The 16,202-nt window shown below is 48.4% G+C and overlaps 1 protein-coding gene across 2 annotated transcripts in view; it reads left to right on the plus strand.

Annotated features, from left to right (window-relative positions):
- SPATS2 (spermatogenesis associated serine rich 2) overlaps positions 1 to 8,438 on the plus strand; it is a 158,882-nt gene extending 150,444 nt beyond the window's left edge. For both annotated transcript variants that reach the window (XM_046011141.1, XM_046011140.1), the window contains exons 10-13: positions 2,319 to 2,428; positions 5,103 to 5,205; positions 6,401 to 6,615; positions 7,663 to 8,438. In XM_046011141.1, the coding sequence (XP_045867097.1) occupies positions 2,319 to 2,428; positions 5,103 to 5,205; positions 6,401 to 6,615; positions 7,663 to 7,974 (740 nt within the window). In that variant the 3' untranslated portion in view covers positions 7,975 to 8,438. The remainder of the gene's footprint in view (positions 1 to 2,318; positions 2,429 to 5,102; positions 5,206 to 6,400; positions 6,616 to 7,662) is intronic.
- Positions 8,439 to 16,202: the final 7,764 nt, after the last annotated feature.

Here is a 16,202-nt window from a genome sequence, read left to right on the forward strand (position 1 = left end):
TTTAGTAAATGAAGAAACTAGTCCTTTGGAAAAACTGACTGGTCCTGAGTTATGTAACTGGGTCCTCTGATATGTGTGGAGATCTTGACACATTTCCTTCATGTTGAGATCTGTGCTTTTGTCTTGGAATCCTAGAGTGCCGGGAGCTGAAAAGCAAGTGAATCTGGCAGACAGGTTTTATCTTGGAAGCCAGATCAAGTAGATCATTTGTAACTGTTGGGCCTTGGCATCAAGAAACTTTTATAGGCACATTCCTCACTTCCTGGGAAAGTGTGTTCTTACAGGTTCACCTGCTGTGGGTAGGGGCGCCCCGTGGGTGGCATACAGCGGCAGTTAGGCTCAGTAAAATTGCTCAAGACATTCAGCTCTCTAGAATACCTGGTGTAGCTCTTGGAAAATTCTGTTTACTTTCTAACACAAATCTGACTAATTTCTAAGTAGGTTGCAGGATTCTATGTTTAACAGTTAGGAACTGAGTTTGACGGCACGCAACAGAGTGGCCTAAATAAATGAGTTTATTTTTCTCTCATGAAATGAAAGGTCCGGAGGTAAGGGATCAGGGCTGGCAGGACATTTTCAAAATGACATGAGGGACCCAGGCTTCTTTGTCTTTGTACCCAACCATCTTTCGAGATACCTCCTAAGGCTCCAGCTGAGGAGAGGCCAAATGTTACCTGCTGGCTAAGACTCCTTCAAAGAGCTGTCCTGTAAACCCCGCCCTGTGGCTTCCGCTTAGAGCTCAGTGACCAAACGGTGTGATAGCATAACCGAGTCATGGGATAACATGACTGTCTTACCTGTAGCAAAGCCAAGAAAGGTAGATTTTTACTTAAGCAAATTGGTACCCAAAACACCGGACTTCCTGTAGGAAGAAGAGGAGAATGTAGTGGCTAACAGTCTTTGCTACAGTCCACCCCTCAGCTACCTGACATCCTTCTTTTTTAAAAATAGGAACACCCTCCCCTCATCCTCAATAGCAACACATCCAAAGACTCACTTAGTTCGTATATTCAGCTGAAAGTCCAGGACTACTGGGTAATTTCACGTCTTTCAGCTGGTCTGGATATGGCATGTTGTGGTCTGGGGTCCCATAAGTTAGAAGTTAAATGCACCTCCTCCAATGTTATACAGATAGAGAAAGAAGAGGATAATTATAGTAGAACATTCCCACCTGGAAAAGCAGTGATCCAATCTTGGCAGGAATAGTAGAGCCCCTGCCCTTCTAATAGGGAAAGTTCCTTGGTTCATATGGCAGCCCCTAGTTCTGCTTCCTTGGAGGATTTCTTTGGCTCACGTCCTCTGTAGCCCCTGGTTCTCTACTCTGAGAGATTTTCCCCCATATTTGTCTCTCATCTTCCATGGCCATATCTGAGTTCTGTATCCGGGAGCATGCCAAAGAATATACTTCTTACAAGGCTGTAGACAATCTAAATATCCACCATCGGGGGACTTGGTGGATAATGATAGTGTAGGGGCGCCTGGGTGGCTCGGGTCATGATCCCAGGGTCCTGGGATTGAGCCCCACATCGGGCTCTCTGCTCAGCAGGGAGCCCGCTTCCTCCTCTCTCTGCCTACTTGTGATCTCTGTCTGTAATAATTTAACATCTAAATATTATATCTGTATATATTTCAATATTTAAATATCTGTAATATTTAATAATAAATAAATAAATAAAATCTTTTAAAAAATAATGATAGTGTAGCCACAGAGGAGACTGCAGTGTGGCTAACCAGGGATGGAGATCCAGTGTATTAATAGCGAATGAACTTTGAGATGCGTTAAGTAAAAATAGCTAAGGTAGAGGAGAGGGTCATGTGTATGTGTACTCCCATTCGTGAAGAAGGGAGAAAGGGAGAGAGATTTGCTGCGTGTGCACAGAATACCTTTGGAAAGATGCCAAGAAATTGTTAACACTGCTTTCTATTAGGGAGGGAACTACAAAGTCAGAAGTAGGAAGGACGCTTTTACTTTTCATCTTACACCCATTTATTCTAGTGAAATTTTTTACCCTGGGTACACATTTCTGTTTTAATTCATATGTTTCTTGATAAAAAGAATATTTTTTCAACTGGGAAGAAGAGAAAGAGAAATGACAAATGATTTATGAGTCTTTATGATTCATAAAAAGTGTTTACCATTTAACTGCCTTCAGAGTCCCTCAAGAAGGTGGAAACTGGACCTTTGGTATTTTCATTTTCTGGATGGGTGGGCAGCTAAGCCTTTGGCTGTCCAAATACATACTGCAAGGCCCATATTTCCTATTCTTCTTTATCCTATTTAGCAGAACATAAGAGTCCTACTCTCTTTTTCTCCACAGTGGAAATTTTGCTCAGCCGACAAAAGAAAGCCGAACTTCTAAAGAAGATGACTGATGTGGCTGTTCGAATGTCAGAGGAGCAATTGGTTGAGCTCAGAGCTGATATCAAGGTAAAACTTCCTTCTCTTTTCTGCCTTTCTTCTTACCCTCAGGGACTGAAGCAGCAGATCTCCATAATTCATGGCCATATCTAATCTATTGAACTCAAGATCTTCCCTTCTCAAACCTGGCCCTCTTCCATGTTCCCTTTCTCTGCAAACGGGTACTGTCATCTATCCAGATGTCCAAGCTGAAAACCTTAGGACATTTCTCCTTTCCCACATTAAATCTATCAACAGACGCTGTGCATTTGACCTCCTACAAAATCTCAGCTCTGACCTTTTCTCCTCATCTCCACCCCCACCGTCATGGTCAAGCCACTGTTATCTCTCATTTGGACTTCTGTCATGGCTTCTTAACTGATTCCACCCCTCCACTTTGCCACTGCCCCCCACCTTCCCCAGCCCTCCTGCATCATAGTAACCTGCTTCAAACCTTCCATTGCTTTTAGGATAGAGACTGTAATCCTTAACGTGGCCAGTGAGCTCTACAGGGTCTGGCTCTGCCACTATCTCATTTCACACCACGCCCCGCCTTGTTCTCTATACTCTGGCCATCTTAGCTTCTCCTTCCCACAAACATACTCTGTTTCCTCCTGCTAGGGGACTACTGCATGTGCTTTTCAACCGGTACAAAACACACCCCACTACCCACTCCCAGTACACAGATAACTCATGACCCACTCGTGCTTCCTGACTTCCCTGTCATATCCCCTTTGTGTCATCCTAGTGTAGTTACCATTTAGTGTTCATTTGACTGATCTATCTGTCTCCCCAGCCAAATGGCAAACTTTACAATGGCAGGAACTGGCACATCTCTAGTGCCTAACATAGTGCCTTGGCACATAGTAGGTATTCAGTAAATATTTAAATGGTTGGTTAATTCTTATTTTATAAGAGCAAAGTGAGCAGCTTGAGATGTTGCTTTTATTGTAATCTGTTTAGAACAATGACCTAGGTTCAGCAATCATACATTTTAAATTCTTATACAAAGAACAGTGTTTCTGAGACTAAGGGTAGGAACCTGCAAGAGGTTGAGGTGTTCGTGGGGAGTCATAGACACTGGCATTCTAAATGATTGCTCATAACCTGTGAGCTGTGGGAACGAGGGGAATCGGCTATCCCTCCTCCTGAGCCCTTCGCCTCTGCTCGGAACCCAGGAGATTTCCCACCATCTTTACAAGGAGGACTTGCTGCAGAGGCTGTTTCACAGTCTTTGTAATGTAAACATCCTCTAAGTCCTTCCAGGTGTCCTTGTCACCATCCTGACCCAGTCTTTCACTCCTTCCCCCTTAGACACTGTTGGGGTAAAATAGCAAAATGACACCCAGATGAAATTACCGTTTCTGATGAACTAGAACTATATTACTAAAAATTATAAAAAGTCATCTTCACGTTGATGCCAGTCAGTCTCATTCAACTATCTGGGAGAAGCCGGAAACCCCTTTGGAATTAGATGAGAGTCTGGCTCTCACAGGCTTCATCTGTTCTCCTTCCCACGTGGTTAAAAAGCTGCTAGAAATATTTCTGCAGGCTGACTAAGGATCTGTTTCTCTCCACGTTTTCAGAGTACCGAAGTGGGTGCTGTGCAATTTAAATGTCTTATTTCCAGATCATTTTATTTCCGTCATTCCTGTTATGTCTCTGGCTCAACAAACCCTAGAATTTGTTTCAGAAATTACTCTCCGACTGATATTACATGTCTGAAGGCTTTATGTCAGAGGTTCATGGTGTTTTCTAAGCTACAGTGTACTCTGAAGCCTGAGGACTTCAAGGCTCAGAGGGAATTTTGATGTTTTCTTTCCCATCTATTGCTTCTAGATCCATCCCAAGGATTCTGATGCATTTGGTTGTAGCCCTTGACTATCCAAAATTGAATTAGACCACCTGCTAGAGGGCTGCTCTGAGGAGTTCAGTTCTTGTAAATTATATCTAGGCCCTTAACTTGTCTTTTTGGCTTCCTTTTCATCTGGGGGAGGGAGGAAGATCCCAGGCTACTTTGGAGATTATTTACTGAAGGGTAACCCCAGAAGCACTTTACTCCTGACGTGTTTCTAGTCGCACAGTCTCTGGTTAGTTTTGATCCAAGGGCTTGGTTACTTCTCAGCTTTGTCTGCTTTAAAGGATTAAATTACTTGTAGCACAAACCCTTCTCATTTGCAGGGTTGTCTTTTCACATGGGTGATTTTCCATCTTAGGAAGTTGTCCCCATTTTGAGGACTATAACAAATCCTACTTCATAAAGGGCTTAAGTGGGTTTCCTAAGGAAGTTCCTATTACAGAACACCAAGCCATCTATTTAGACGGGACCCCTGTCGTAACTTAGGAGCATTTCTGCTGTCTCCATTTCTGTATAAAATGGAACAGTGTGGAGAGTAGCCAGCAGTGAAAAGATGGCCCTTTCCACTATGAACTGTTTCTTCTAGCTCTACAATTTATTTCTCTTGATTATACCTAATGGGATTTGGCCATCATAGAGCATTTCATAAAGAATAGATTTCTCTTTGGGCCTTAAGAAATTGACTGGATTTCATCAGTCACCCGGCATAGGTAACATGATGGCCATTTTGCAAAAATTTGAAGCAGTAAAAAGAAGGCAGCGGGAAATAGTTCTGTTTCATCTCTATATGGCAAGCTGTGATTTCCGCTTGTCTCACCTGGAGGCTTTCCTTTGTCCTTTCTCCAGCACTTTGTCAGTGAGCGCAAATATGATGAGGATCTGGGACGAGTAGCTCGGTTCACCTGTGATGTAGAGACCCTAAAGAAGGACATTGAGTCATTTGGGCAAGGTAAGAGCGTATGGGATTCTGGGCGCTGGCAATGGTGATGGGGAGACCCTATTCATAGAGACTGAAGTTGTGGCTTCTCCACTGATTCGTCTTTAGTGCCTCTTGTGTTTTTGTTTGCTTGTTTTTGGGAAAAGTAATTCTGAAATCACCAGATGCAGAGTCTTTGACTCAGAAGATGGGTGTTTTCCAGCTCCCTAAATTTGCAGTGTTTTGGGGCTCTGGAGTCAGACCAAATTTGAATCATTGTCTTTACATAAACCTCTAAGGCATCGTTTCACTCCTCTCCCAAATGGAGATAATAGGTGCTTGAATAATGGCTGTAAGGGGACGGGGAGCCCTCCCCTAACTTGAGAGCTTATAGGCACACATCAGTCAAACACTGAGCTCAGCTCCTTCGTTCCTTCTGAGTCAGTGTGAAGTGAAAGGTTGAACCTAGAGCCGTGATTGTGAACTCAGTATCAGTCCGGGCTTAAAACCAAGACAAAAAAATGTAAGTGGTAGTTTTAAGTCATTGAATTCTGATAAAATTTGAAGTGAAAATGTTTATATATCTCAGATACGTTGGTATTTTGAATTTGGGGTTATTTTTGTAGAAGGAACCTTGGGAAGATACATTTTTGTTATAAAGACTAGTTCTGTTCATGTTTAACTAATCTTGATTATATCTTGCATCATACAAATTTTTTTAAAAAAGGATTTAGCTTTCTATTTACCTTTTTTCTTTCTTTGTGAAGTCAGTACTTGAGAATGTTCCTGCATAGGAAACTGAACATATGGCCCATACTATTGTTCCTAGGCTTAGTCAGCTGCTGGAGCCGTAGCCAGGAGTTTAGTAGGAAATGCTGAGAAGTCATTAGTTGGTGGGGGAACGATTACTCCGCTCTTACACTGTTCTCCTGTCTCTGCGAGTTCCTTTACAAAGCAGTGGGGATTCACTAACTGGAATTTAAATAAAAACTTGGAAAAAAACAAAACCAAAAACAACCCAAAGCAATGGGGATTTGGAAGGAATGGAAGAAGAGAGCAGAAGGGACATTTTGCTTCCTCTTACCAATTTTATAAGCTTACCTTTACAACTGCTCAGGTGGACAGTTCTTTATCTTAAGTTGCTTGTTGTGAAACAGTGAAATAGGGAAAGCCTTACCCATCATGCTCTTCCGTCATATGACGACATACTTCTCATGTTTCCGTTCAGTGTCCCACCCAAAGAACAGCTATTCAACCAGATCCCGGTGTAGCTCAGTGACATCGGTGTCCTTGAGTGGCCCATGTGATGCCTCCACTGCTTCCTCTTCCACCTGTGCCTCTGCTTCCAGCCCGACGAGCGCTAACAAGAAAAACTCCGCACCAGGAGAGACTCCCGCAGCCCCAGTCAGCTCCGGCGGCCGGCCCTACCAGCCTCATCGAGAGGTAACCCAGCAGCCCCGCGGAGCCAGTGACGGAGAAAAGTTACCAGATTGCCGCCGTTCGAATGCTGACAGCTCAGTCCATTACCTTCCTCTCCTGATGCCCATTCCACACCTATTTTGAATCCCTCCAGCCCCAGTTAGTTCCAGAGAAAGCATTTGGTATGTCTGTTCCAAACTATCAGCTAGCTTAGATCTCCTGTTGCCAAGACGGCTGACTTTCTGAAGTTGGCGGCTGTCCTAGCTTTTGTAGGTAGGATTGCCTGGTAATTAGTCACCGGGGAGCCGTGCCCCCATCTCGAGGTGGAGGCACAGCGTAGTGGCAGGCTCAGCGGAGGGTGCCTGCAGCAGCTTTCTAGAAGCCCCTGTGTGGAGTAGCTTAGGGAGACAGCATGAACCTGGTGGCATGGGGGGCCAGCACCAGGAAGCTGAAGCATGATCGGTAGTTTCTTTCCCTGGTTTGAAGAATATACACCAGAGCCATCCAAGACAGTGCTGTGCAGAACTGGGATTATGTTGGAAGAGGAGGACGAAAATAAAACCCCGTGCCACAAGCCTTCTGGGTTGTAACGTAAAAGATGGCCTGAATGTCACAGCGGCAGGATTTAATCTATGGCTGATGATACATAGCAAAGCAGATTACAATGACTTTTATTTTATTTTTCCAGATGTTCATTATCTTTACAAATGGCTTGTGATCCACAGAGTTCAGCCACACGATAAGATGCTTGCCCAGTTGAGGGTTGGAACAGCCCAGAGAATGTTCTTTCTTCCCTCTTAGCTTTCTTCTTGTGCCTAGCTAAAGAAAAGTGAACTCCTCTCCAGTGGAGAGCCTAGGGGTGGAAGGTGGGGCAGAAGAAGTGAAGGACTTCTTAATTCTGGGATAGGCGCTAGGTGGATCGGCTGACACAATTCTGGGAGTCTTGAGAGATAACAGAGTCCCGAGCGTGGGATACCACAATTTAGGCTTTCAGAATATTCCTGTAAGCTGAACTGGAACAGGGTGCCATAATGCCACAGTGCTTTGAACATTGTATTCTTTTATCCTCAGGTATTGCCGGGGAACAGACGAGGAGGACAAGGCTACAGGCCACAAGGCCAAAAGTCCACTGATGCCATGAACCAAGGGCGACATGACAGTGTGGGTCGTTACAGAAATAGTTCCTGGTATTCATCTGGTTCCAGGTACCAGAGCGCTACATCCCAGGCATCAGGAAACGTTAGCGAACGGGGCCAGGCCCCCTCTGCAGGGACCAATGGAACTGGAGCCAGCATGGAGCCCAGCCCCCCCAAGCCCTCATTCAAGAAGGGGCTCCCCCAGCGCAAACCTAGGACCTCTCAGCTTGGGGCTGTGAACTCTTGAGGGCAGTTCTGGTTGGCCTCTCTCCTCTATCCCACACAATTCAACTTGGTAACTGGACTTATTAGGAAACTTATAGTTAGATGTGATAACAAAAAGAAGTTTACGCATATCACTTTTTATGCCATTCTAAATATTTTTGGTTTCTTCTCTCCTCGTTTCCCCTCTACTATTTTTGGAGGGGAAGCTGTTTTTTTCCCTTGACCTTTCCCAATGATATGGATTGATTCTGATTGGTCATTTCCACTTGAACTCACAGGCCACTGATGCCCAGGTTTCCCCAGGTTCAGCAGTGCCCTTCCTGGTGCACCAGACCTTTCAATCGCCCAAGAGGCCTTCCTCAGCACCTCCCTCCCGTTCAGGCTCTCAGGAGGAGGAGGAGGTGGGTCAGAGCTAGTCCGGCTCCTTCTCCAGGCTCAGCAGAAGCTGCACATTGCTATCAGGTGCCCCCTACACCACACTATAACCAGGAAAGGCAGGGAGAGGGTTGTGTCCAGCACTGAATTAGCCAGAGAAGGGGATACTGAATTGGTGAAAAGGAAGGAACACTAGAGAACATTTGAGAATCTGCCTGTGCTCCCAGAGCGTGCCTGAGATAGACCCCCAGATCAGGGTTTCAGTCTCCCGCTTGGCATCGTAGCTTAACCTGCGGTCACTTCAGAATGCCCAGAGCCTTGTTTTCCTATCTCTTTAGACTGCAGACCAGTCTAGGGAAGCCTACAGGAGAGTAGCTTTTAATTAAAGGGAAAAAAAGTATTTCTTTGTTTCAATGTTTGAAGACTTCTGTTGTTGTTATTCTCCCTTTTTTCCCCGAATCCTCTTCTGATCCTCAACCACATTTATAGCAATATAATTAGTGTTGATCTAAGGTGTTACCCATCAAAAAATTGCCGCGGTCTTTATAGTTGAATAAATAAAAACAACTGCGTGAATGTTCCCACCTTTGTTTCACGGCAGCAAATGCCTTCATTTCATTATCCGGTTTTCTTTGGGCCTCATGGGTGGGAGTCAGTCGGGCAGCTTGTTCGGGACTTAAATGAGGGTAGCTGATTCCTAAGTCATCTGTCCGCCAAGCGGCACCCAGGGAAAACAGGAAGGCCAGCATGAGCAAATGCAGCTGTTCCTCGTGGGAGCGGATTCGTAGTACAGGGAGCGCTGACTTTCCAAAGGGAGCTCACCAATTGAGAAAAACCACAGCTGCCAGCAGCTCTCCCGGGCAAGCCCTCCCCTCTGCTGCCTGTCCCTTGACAGGCATGGTGAATGTGACAGTGTAATTGAGCACCTGCGTGTAGCAGGTGGCTCAGGGGCCAGGCCCCTCCACCCTACACCGCCCCCAGCATCTGTGATCGAATGACAGCAGAGCTTTCTCCTCCGGAGTCTGCAGTCCCGGACCATGAGCGGCAGTGGTGCAGAACTTAGCCGCCTTGGGGCTTCCCTTGGCTCTTCGGCTGCAGCTCGGCTGCCGGGGTTCAGGTTGGATGAACAGATTGAGGGAGAGAGAAAGAGAGAGCAAGCGTGTGTGTGTGTGTGTCTTTCAGTAAAGAAAACAGTAGTCAAGGAATACTGGGAAGCCATTTTCTAAAGGGCTGATCATTTTGAGGCATTTGTCCAACACCACCACCAGCCTGCTGGGGGTCAAGGAGGAGCTCTCCTTTTCTGATTAACTGCTCCCCTATACTTGATAGAAAATCCAGAGACTGAAGTGACCTTGAAGGATTATGAGGTCTATCCCTGTATCCAGGCGAGACTGTATTTAGCCTCCTAGGCAAATGGGAGGCCACATGTTTGTCAAAACCACTTTGAAGAGGGGTGCCGGCCTGGCTCAGTCAGTAGAGCATGTGACTCTCGATCTCAGGGTTGTGGGGCCTGCATGGCTAAGTTGGTTGGGCCTCCTCTGACTCGGTTTCAGTGCAGGTCAGGTCATGATCTCATGGGTCGTGGGGTCAGGCCCGCTTTGGGCTCCTCAGCGGGGAGTCTGCTTGGGGATTCTCTCCCTCGGCACCTCCCCCCACTCTCTCCCTCTCTCCCTCAAGTAAGTAAATCTTTAAAAAAAAAAAAAAGTATACAACTTAGATCTCTTTCCATGTCAATATGCCTAAGTATACCTTGTTCTTTCTATGGCTGCATAATATCACACTATATAAACTTAACGTAATTAACCAGTCCCTAATGCTAATGATGGTTTTCAGTTTTTTGTTATAAGTATTGCTGAAATTAACATCTTGTAATACATATATAATTTTTACTTGTGAGCGTATATCTTCAGGGCAGGTTCCCTAGGATAGGATTGCTGGGCCATAGAGTGATTAAAAGAGCCCTCTTAGGGGTGCTTAAGTGGCTCAGTCGGTTAAGCATCTGCCTTCTGCTCAAATCATGATCTCAGGGTCCTGGGATCGAGCCCCGCATTGGACTCCCTGCTCCACGGGAAGCCTCCTTCTCCCTCTCCCACTCCCCCTGCTTGTGTTCCCTCTCCGCTGTGTCTCTCTCTGTCAAATAAATTTTTTAAAATCTTTAAAAAAGAGGAGTGCCTGGGTGGCTCAGTGGGTTAAAGCATCTGCCTTCGGTTCAGGTCATGATCCCAGTGTCCTGGGATCGAGCCCCGCATTGGACTCTCTGCTCAGCGGGGAGCCTGCTTCCTCCTCTCTTTCTCTACCTGCCTCTCTGCCTACTTGTGATCTCTGTCTGTCAAATAAATAAATAAAAATCTTAAAAAAAAAAAATCTTTAAGAAAGAAAAGAGAAAAAGCCCTCTTAAAGATACATGGATTCACACTCTTGAGCAACAACATTTGGGGGTGCTTTGTACTGTTGCTAAGCTGGAAGCTAAGAGAGGTGAAGGTAAGTGAACTACAGACCTTCAAGGGGCTGATACCCTAGTTGGGGGAACTGACACAATGAATAAAATGCTAGGAGGTAGTAGCGTTGCATGAACGAACCAACAACCTCCGCCCCCGCCCCGGTCTGGTGTGAGGACAGCGGAGGACAGACTACGCTGAGGGCTGGGACCTGCGCTTACAGTAGGACTACACCAAGGAATGGCCAGGCCTTTGTTCGGTGGCTTATAGATATAGTGACTTCCTATTTCAGAATCCCCAGCCAGGGTACAGTCATGAGCGTTCAAAGCATGTATGAGGAAAAGCAAAAACAAGCTCTTTTGGGTTGGGCGTGACCTGGAGAAACCAGCCAGCAGTCATCTCCAGTCCGGGAACGAACCTGTACTTTTGGACATCAGTGAAGTAATGTTATGTTGCCCCCTGGAAATTCTGCCACCTCACCTAACGAAATGAGGATCTGGCTTGCCTGATGCATACAGTTCAACCCACCTTCTTGTCCCACCTGGTGGGGATTAGATCCACAAGGTCAAGGTAGCACCCTTCGTGGAAGAAATAGTTGGTCAAATCACCACATAACCAGAGGTCACCCACCAAGAAGCTGTTTCGTCACTGTTTCGGCCGGTTTGGAGTACCAGAGCAAATCCTCGTAGCCAGAACCATTTCCTCGGTCAAATTCGACTTCTGGTAGCCACAGGAGCACATTCTTTCCTTCAGATTTCCTTCAGACAATGAGGCACCTACTGTGTGCTGGGCACCATGTTGAGTTCTGAGGCAAAGATAAATGGTTCCAGCTCTTTCCTCAGCCACTTTGCAGGTGGAGGGAAACAGAGCTCTTAGCTCTTCTTTAAACTCTTGGAAACCGTGTCTGGTGGCTATCCAGCGGAGTGGGAAGACCCGGGACTTTGGAGACACCTACTTGGATTTTAATTCTGGCTTCCCAGCCTGCTAGCTCTGTGACCGACTGCCCTTGCACAAATTACGTCCCATCTGTGAGCCTCTTCCTGAACTGTAAGTGGACCCAATGGCAACTATTTCCCAGACGGGGGGGGGGGGGGGGGGGGGGGTAGCTAACCAGGAGCTGCAGGTCAGTACCCTGGTGTCTGAGATAACCAGTGACAAACTGAACATTTACTCACCAGTACTTCTTTGCTTCTCTCTCTCTTGCCCTGTTCAAAAGTGTCTGAAAGACTACCCCTATCTCCAGCCAGACAGACCTGTTAAAAAAGGAAAAAAGGTTAAAAAATGAATGACTTCATTATCCTGTCCCTTCTGTAGTTTTTCTCCTGCGTGCCTATCTCCCCAGCATGGTGCGCTCTGGACCTCTCTTGTCTGTCTGACACACTGTCTGAGAAGCCCACGGTCACCCCCCATTTCTGAGCTCTCGGGGGTGAGGGGCAGGGGGCAGGCCAGAGGCTGATGGGGCTGACCTGGGTGAAGAGCTGCACAGCAGTGTGCCCAGGGAAGAGGAATGAACGTTCCTTCCGTCCAGGTGCCGAGGCTGCTTTGTTACCTGCCCTGCTCCTCACCCAGGGGGAGACGCTATGTGAAGATGTTCCTGGGTAAGGAAACCCACCCACCATCACTACCACCAGCACAACTGTTCCCCAGCCCGCCCGCCCCTTCACTGCCGTCAAAACAGCAGGAACAAATACCACCCACTCTGATTCCTCAAGGAAAAAGTCAGGTCTCCTTTTTATGTCTCTCTTCAACTTAACCCAGTTAGGCTTTCTCTATACCTTACTTTCAAACAAATCCGTTTTCTGGTGTTGCTAGAACACGCAGATTGACATTGAGATCGCTCAGACTCACTCCCTTGCCTGCCACAGGCCAGACCCCGGGAGAGTCCCCTCCCCATGGGGGTGGGGAGGCAGCGGTGCCCCGCAGTACCTCCCCATAGTTTGGGGTGGGCTGCTGAGCACAGTGGGCACTCAGGACAAGTCACTATCTGCATACTCATCAAAAGGGCCGTGCTGTCCCCTTTGAATAGGCTGTTTACCAAAGGATAGGAGAAAGCATTCCAGCAAGATGGCAGCATAACAAACTGTCAGCCTAGTCAAATCTCCATTCAGGCCTGGTTTCTCCGCTTACTAGCCATATGATGCACAGCATTTTCCACATCTGTACATAAAACCATCCATCTTCCAGGATTCCCTCCTTTGAAAATGTATTATGGTTTATTCACACTAGTTGGGATCCTCCACAAACAGAAAAGGAATCACCTAGAATGAGATAACCAAGGAGTGGCCAAGTACTGGAGGCCTCAAAAATTTCCCTCAAATGTTTGTTTTGGGGGAGTTGGGGAACCTTCCGAAAGGCTTCCTCCTGAGCTCATTTCTGCGTTCCCAGCCCCCACGGCCAGGACAAGCACTTAGGGGGACTTTGATAACAATCCCAACCACCTACTAAGCTCATCTCAACAGTCCTTTGAAGAGAGATCAATTCACAAATGAAGGAACTGATGCTCTAGGAGATTCACACCCACCTCACTCCTTTCCCCGACCAAGGTCATCAGACCTGTGGCAGAGCTACAATTCAAATCCAACTTGTCTGACTTGGAAACCTGAGATTTTCCCACCGCTCAACACAGGCTTGGAAGCAGAGCCACAGGCTGAGAAAGCGGGGCTGGAAACAGACCTGGGGACCTCCAGGAAGGAGGGAGAGAGTGGGAAGAGGGGAGGAGACGGGAGGGCCCCTGGGCTCTGTTCCTCGACAGCCACCTGCTCTCACCCCTGCACACAGTGACTGACTCCGCCTGCGCTTTGGGGGGCGGGGTGCTTCTTCTATCTTTTGTGTCTTGAGCGGTTTTTCCCTTGCTTTGCTCTTCCCTTCTCTCTCTCCTAGTTCCTTTTGTAGATAATACTCCCACAGGCCTCCCACGGCAGCTCCAAAATGCAGCCTCCTGAGTTTCTTCTTCTTGATAATGGCTTTGAGCTGTCTTTGAACCGGGCTCCCTCGACCTTTCCCTCCCTGTGACTCCCCACCATGACCCAATGACTTAAGAGTTGGGGGGATGGAAGAGGAAAGGGGCTTACTGTGCTCCCTGACCTCCCAGTACCCCTGCTCACTTCTCAGCTCCTCTCCAACCCCATCTGTCCCATCTCCTAGATGTGGGTCCCCACCCCCACATAAATGTATAGTGGGGGAGGAGAGGCATGGAAGGAGGAGGCAAGGAGTCTCTTATTGTTAGGGGGCCTATAGGCCAAGTCTGGCAGGAAGACCTGAGAGACTAGGTGAGGTGGAAGAGGGAGGAGAGTGGGAGACCCTATGCCTGAACATTTACTTGCTTCTGGGCGGAAAGGGCGCCATAAATCAGGTCAGACTGAAGGACTTGGTCAGTGCCCCCAGTCCCACTCCTCCCGCTTGGCACGAAGTTAATGCTCTGGAAACGTAAACTAAAATTCTTTGCAGCACCCTGCATTCCATCTACCCCCTGCTCACCCTGACCCGAGATATCTGCTTTGGGTTTGTCTTAATATCTAAACCAGTGTCTTTAATAACCCAAATCAGTCTAGGCTGATGAGCTGGAAGCCTGAAAATCTGAACCCTTGGGGCTTAAATGGGTGACAGGAGGGTCACCAGGATCTGCTTACACAGTCCTGGGTAACCAGTCCTTGTGAGTGTCCACACAGCTTGCCTGAGCTGCTTTCTGGGCCCCTGGTGGGAGATGGCTGAGTGACAGGGCTAGGGGGTGGACCGAGGGTGGGGAGGTGGGGAGGGGCGGTGGGGAGGGGCGACTCTGGACCAGGAGGGCTGTCAGGCTTGGAACCCTGGTTCTGCCAATTACCAACCTGATTACCTTGAGCAGGTCCCTCCCCCTCGCCCATATTCTCTCTCTCTCTCTCTCTCTCTCTCTCTCTCTGTCTGCCTCTGTTTCTTCTTTTGTGAATGGAGTGTAAATAGTATCTACCTTGCTTGTTTCCCAGGAACCCTATGAATTTCAAAGTCAGATGGCAAACATTTACATGATGTAAATGCCACACGCTGTTCTAACTCCTTTGCTCATGTAATCTTCCTGACAAGCCTCTGGGGTAGTTAGCATGTATTATCATCCCGATTTCAGGAAGGAGAAGATGGGGTCCCAGAAGGAAAATCGCACAGACAGCAAGTGGCTGGACTATTGTCAGACCAAGTGCACGGTTTCAACCACAGTCTTGTCTGGTCTCCAAGGGAGCTGACTGCTGAACTGCACCCTCTCCTAGCACAATGTTTGAGTAGAGTGGAGGGCACGTTCATGGGCTTGGGGGAGGGCTGACTTTGCTTGTGGAGGTGGGCGTGGGGAGCATGATCTGCAGGTTCCTTGGGGTCATTCTTCCTGGAGCGGGATTCCAAGATTCAGAGGACTTGCTGAGAAGGGCCCTTCCTCCCTTTTCTCCCAAAGCACCAGCTCATTTAAATACAGGTGTCTGGGGCTTTGGCCCTTGATGCTGATGGAGGGGTGGGTGGGGCAGGCGACACTCCTTTCTTTCCGATGCCCGCGGCTGTGGATATGTCTCCTAGAGTGGTGGGGGTGCTGGGCCTCCCGCTTCACTCGGGGAACAAATTGCTGTTTTGGCCCCGGCGGCTCCTGTGGGCGCGGGCGGTAGCCGCGCTCGCTGGCAAATCGTGGGAGGGAGGAGGAGCGGCGCTGGCAGAGCGAGCCTGGGGGGACCGAGGCAGCGCGAAGACAAGCTACAGACTGCCGCCCCGGCCCCACTCCACTCCGCCCCGCCCGGGCCCTCTCCCCCACCCCCACCGCCCCCTCACGGGACGGGGTCCCTGCGGCCACCGACTGTGCGGAGACCAGTTCCCCGGGACTGGAGATGGTGCTGCCGCCCGGAGGCTGGGTCCTACTCCCTCCCCTCTCGCAAGGACCTACACGCACCGGGTTAGGAAGTTCTCCCAGTGTCTGCCGTCCTACCCGTCCGCTGAATTTGCAACCTGACCCTCTGAAGCAACCTGAGGGGCCAAAGGCGACAAATAATAGAAATATAGGGGCGGGACGAAGGACCTAGGGCTACTCCCCTCCCTCGGACACCCTTTACACACACACACACACACACACACACACACACACACACCACACACGGGCACTCGCCGAGAGCGTCTCAACCTTACTTCCAGGGCTACCCACCCTCCAGTTTCCTGACAGCTCCCGCCTGCAGCTGCACCTCCCAGGGATGAGGGTCAAGTTGAGGCGGAGAAAGGCCTGGATGCCCAGAGGCTGTGTTTAGACACCACCCTCCCCATCTCCTTTTAGACTTTCCTGTACAGTCGGGGTCCCTCTAGGGCCCGCGACCTCCACCAACTCCCGGCCTTCCCCCACCTCCGCCCAGATGCCCAGTCACCTTTCCCACTACATTTTTCCTCGGGGAAAGCGTCTTCTAAAACACCCCCCGCCCCGCCGCTCACCCCCCGCCGG

The sequence above is a fragment of the Meles meles genome, chromosome 7 (genome assembly GCF_922984935.1).
Source record: "Meles meles chromosome 7, mMelMel3.1 paternal haplotype, whole genome shotgun sequence".
NCBI classification, from domain to species: Eukaryota; Metazoa; Chordata; class Mammalia; order Carnivora; family Mustelidae; genus Meles; species Meles meles.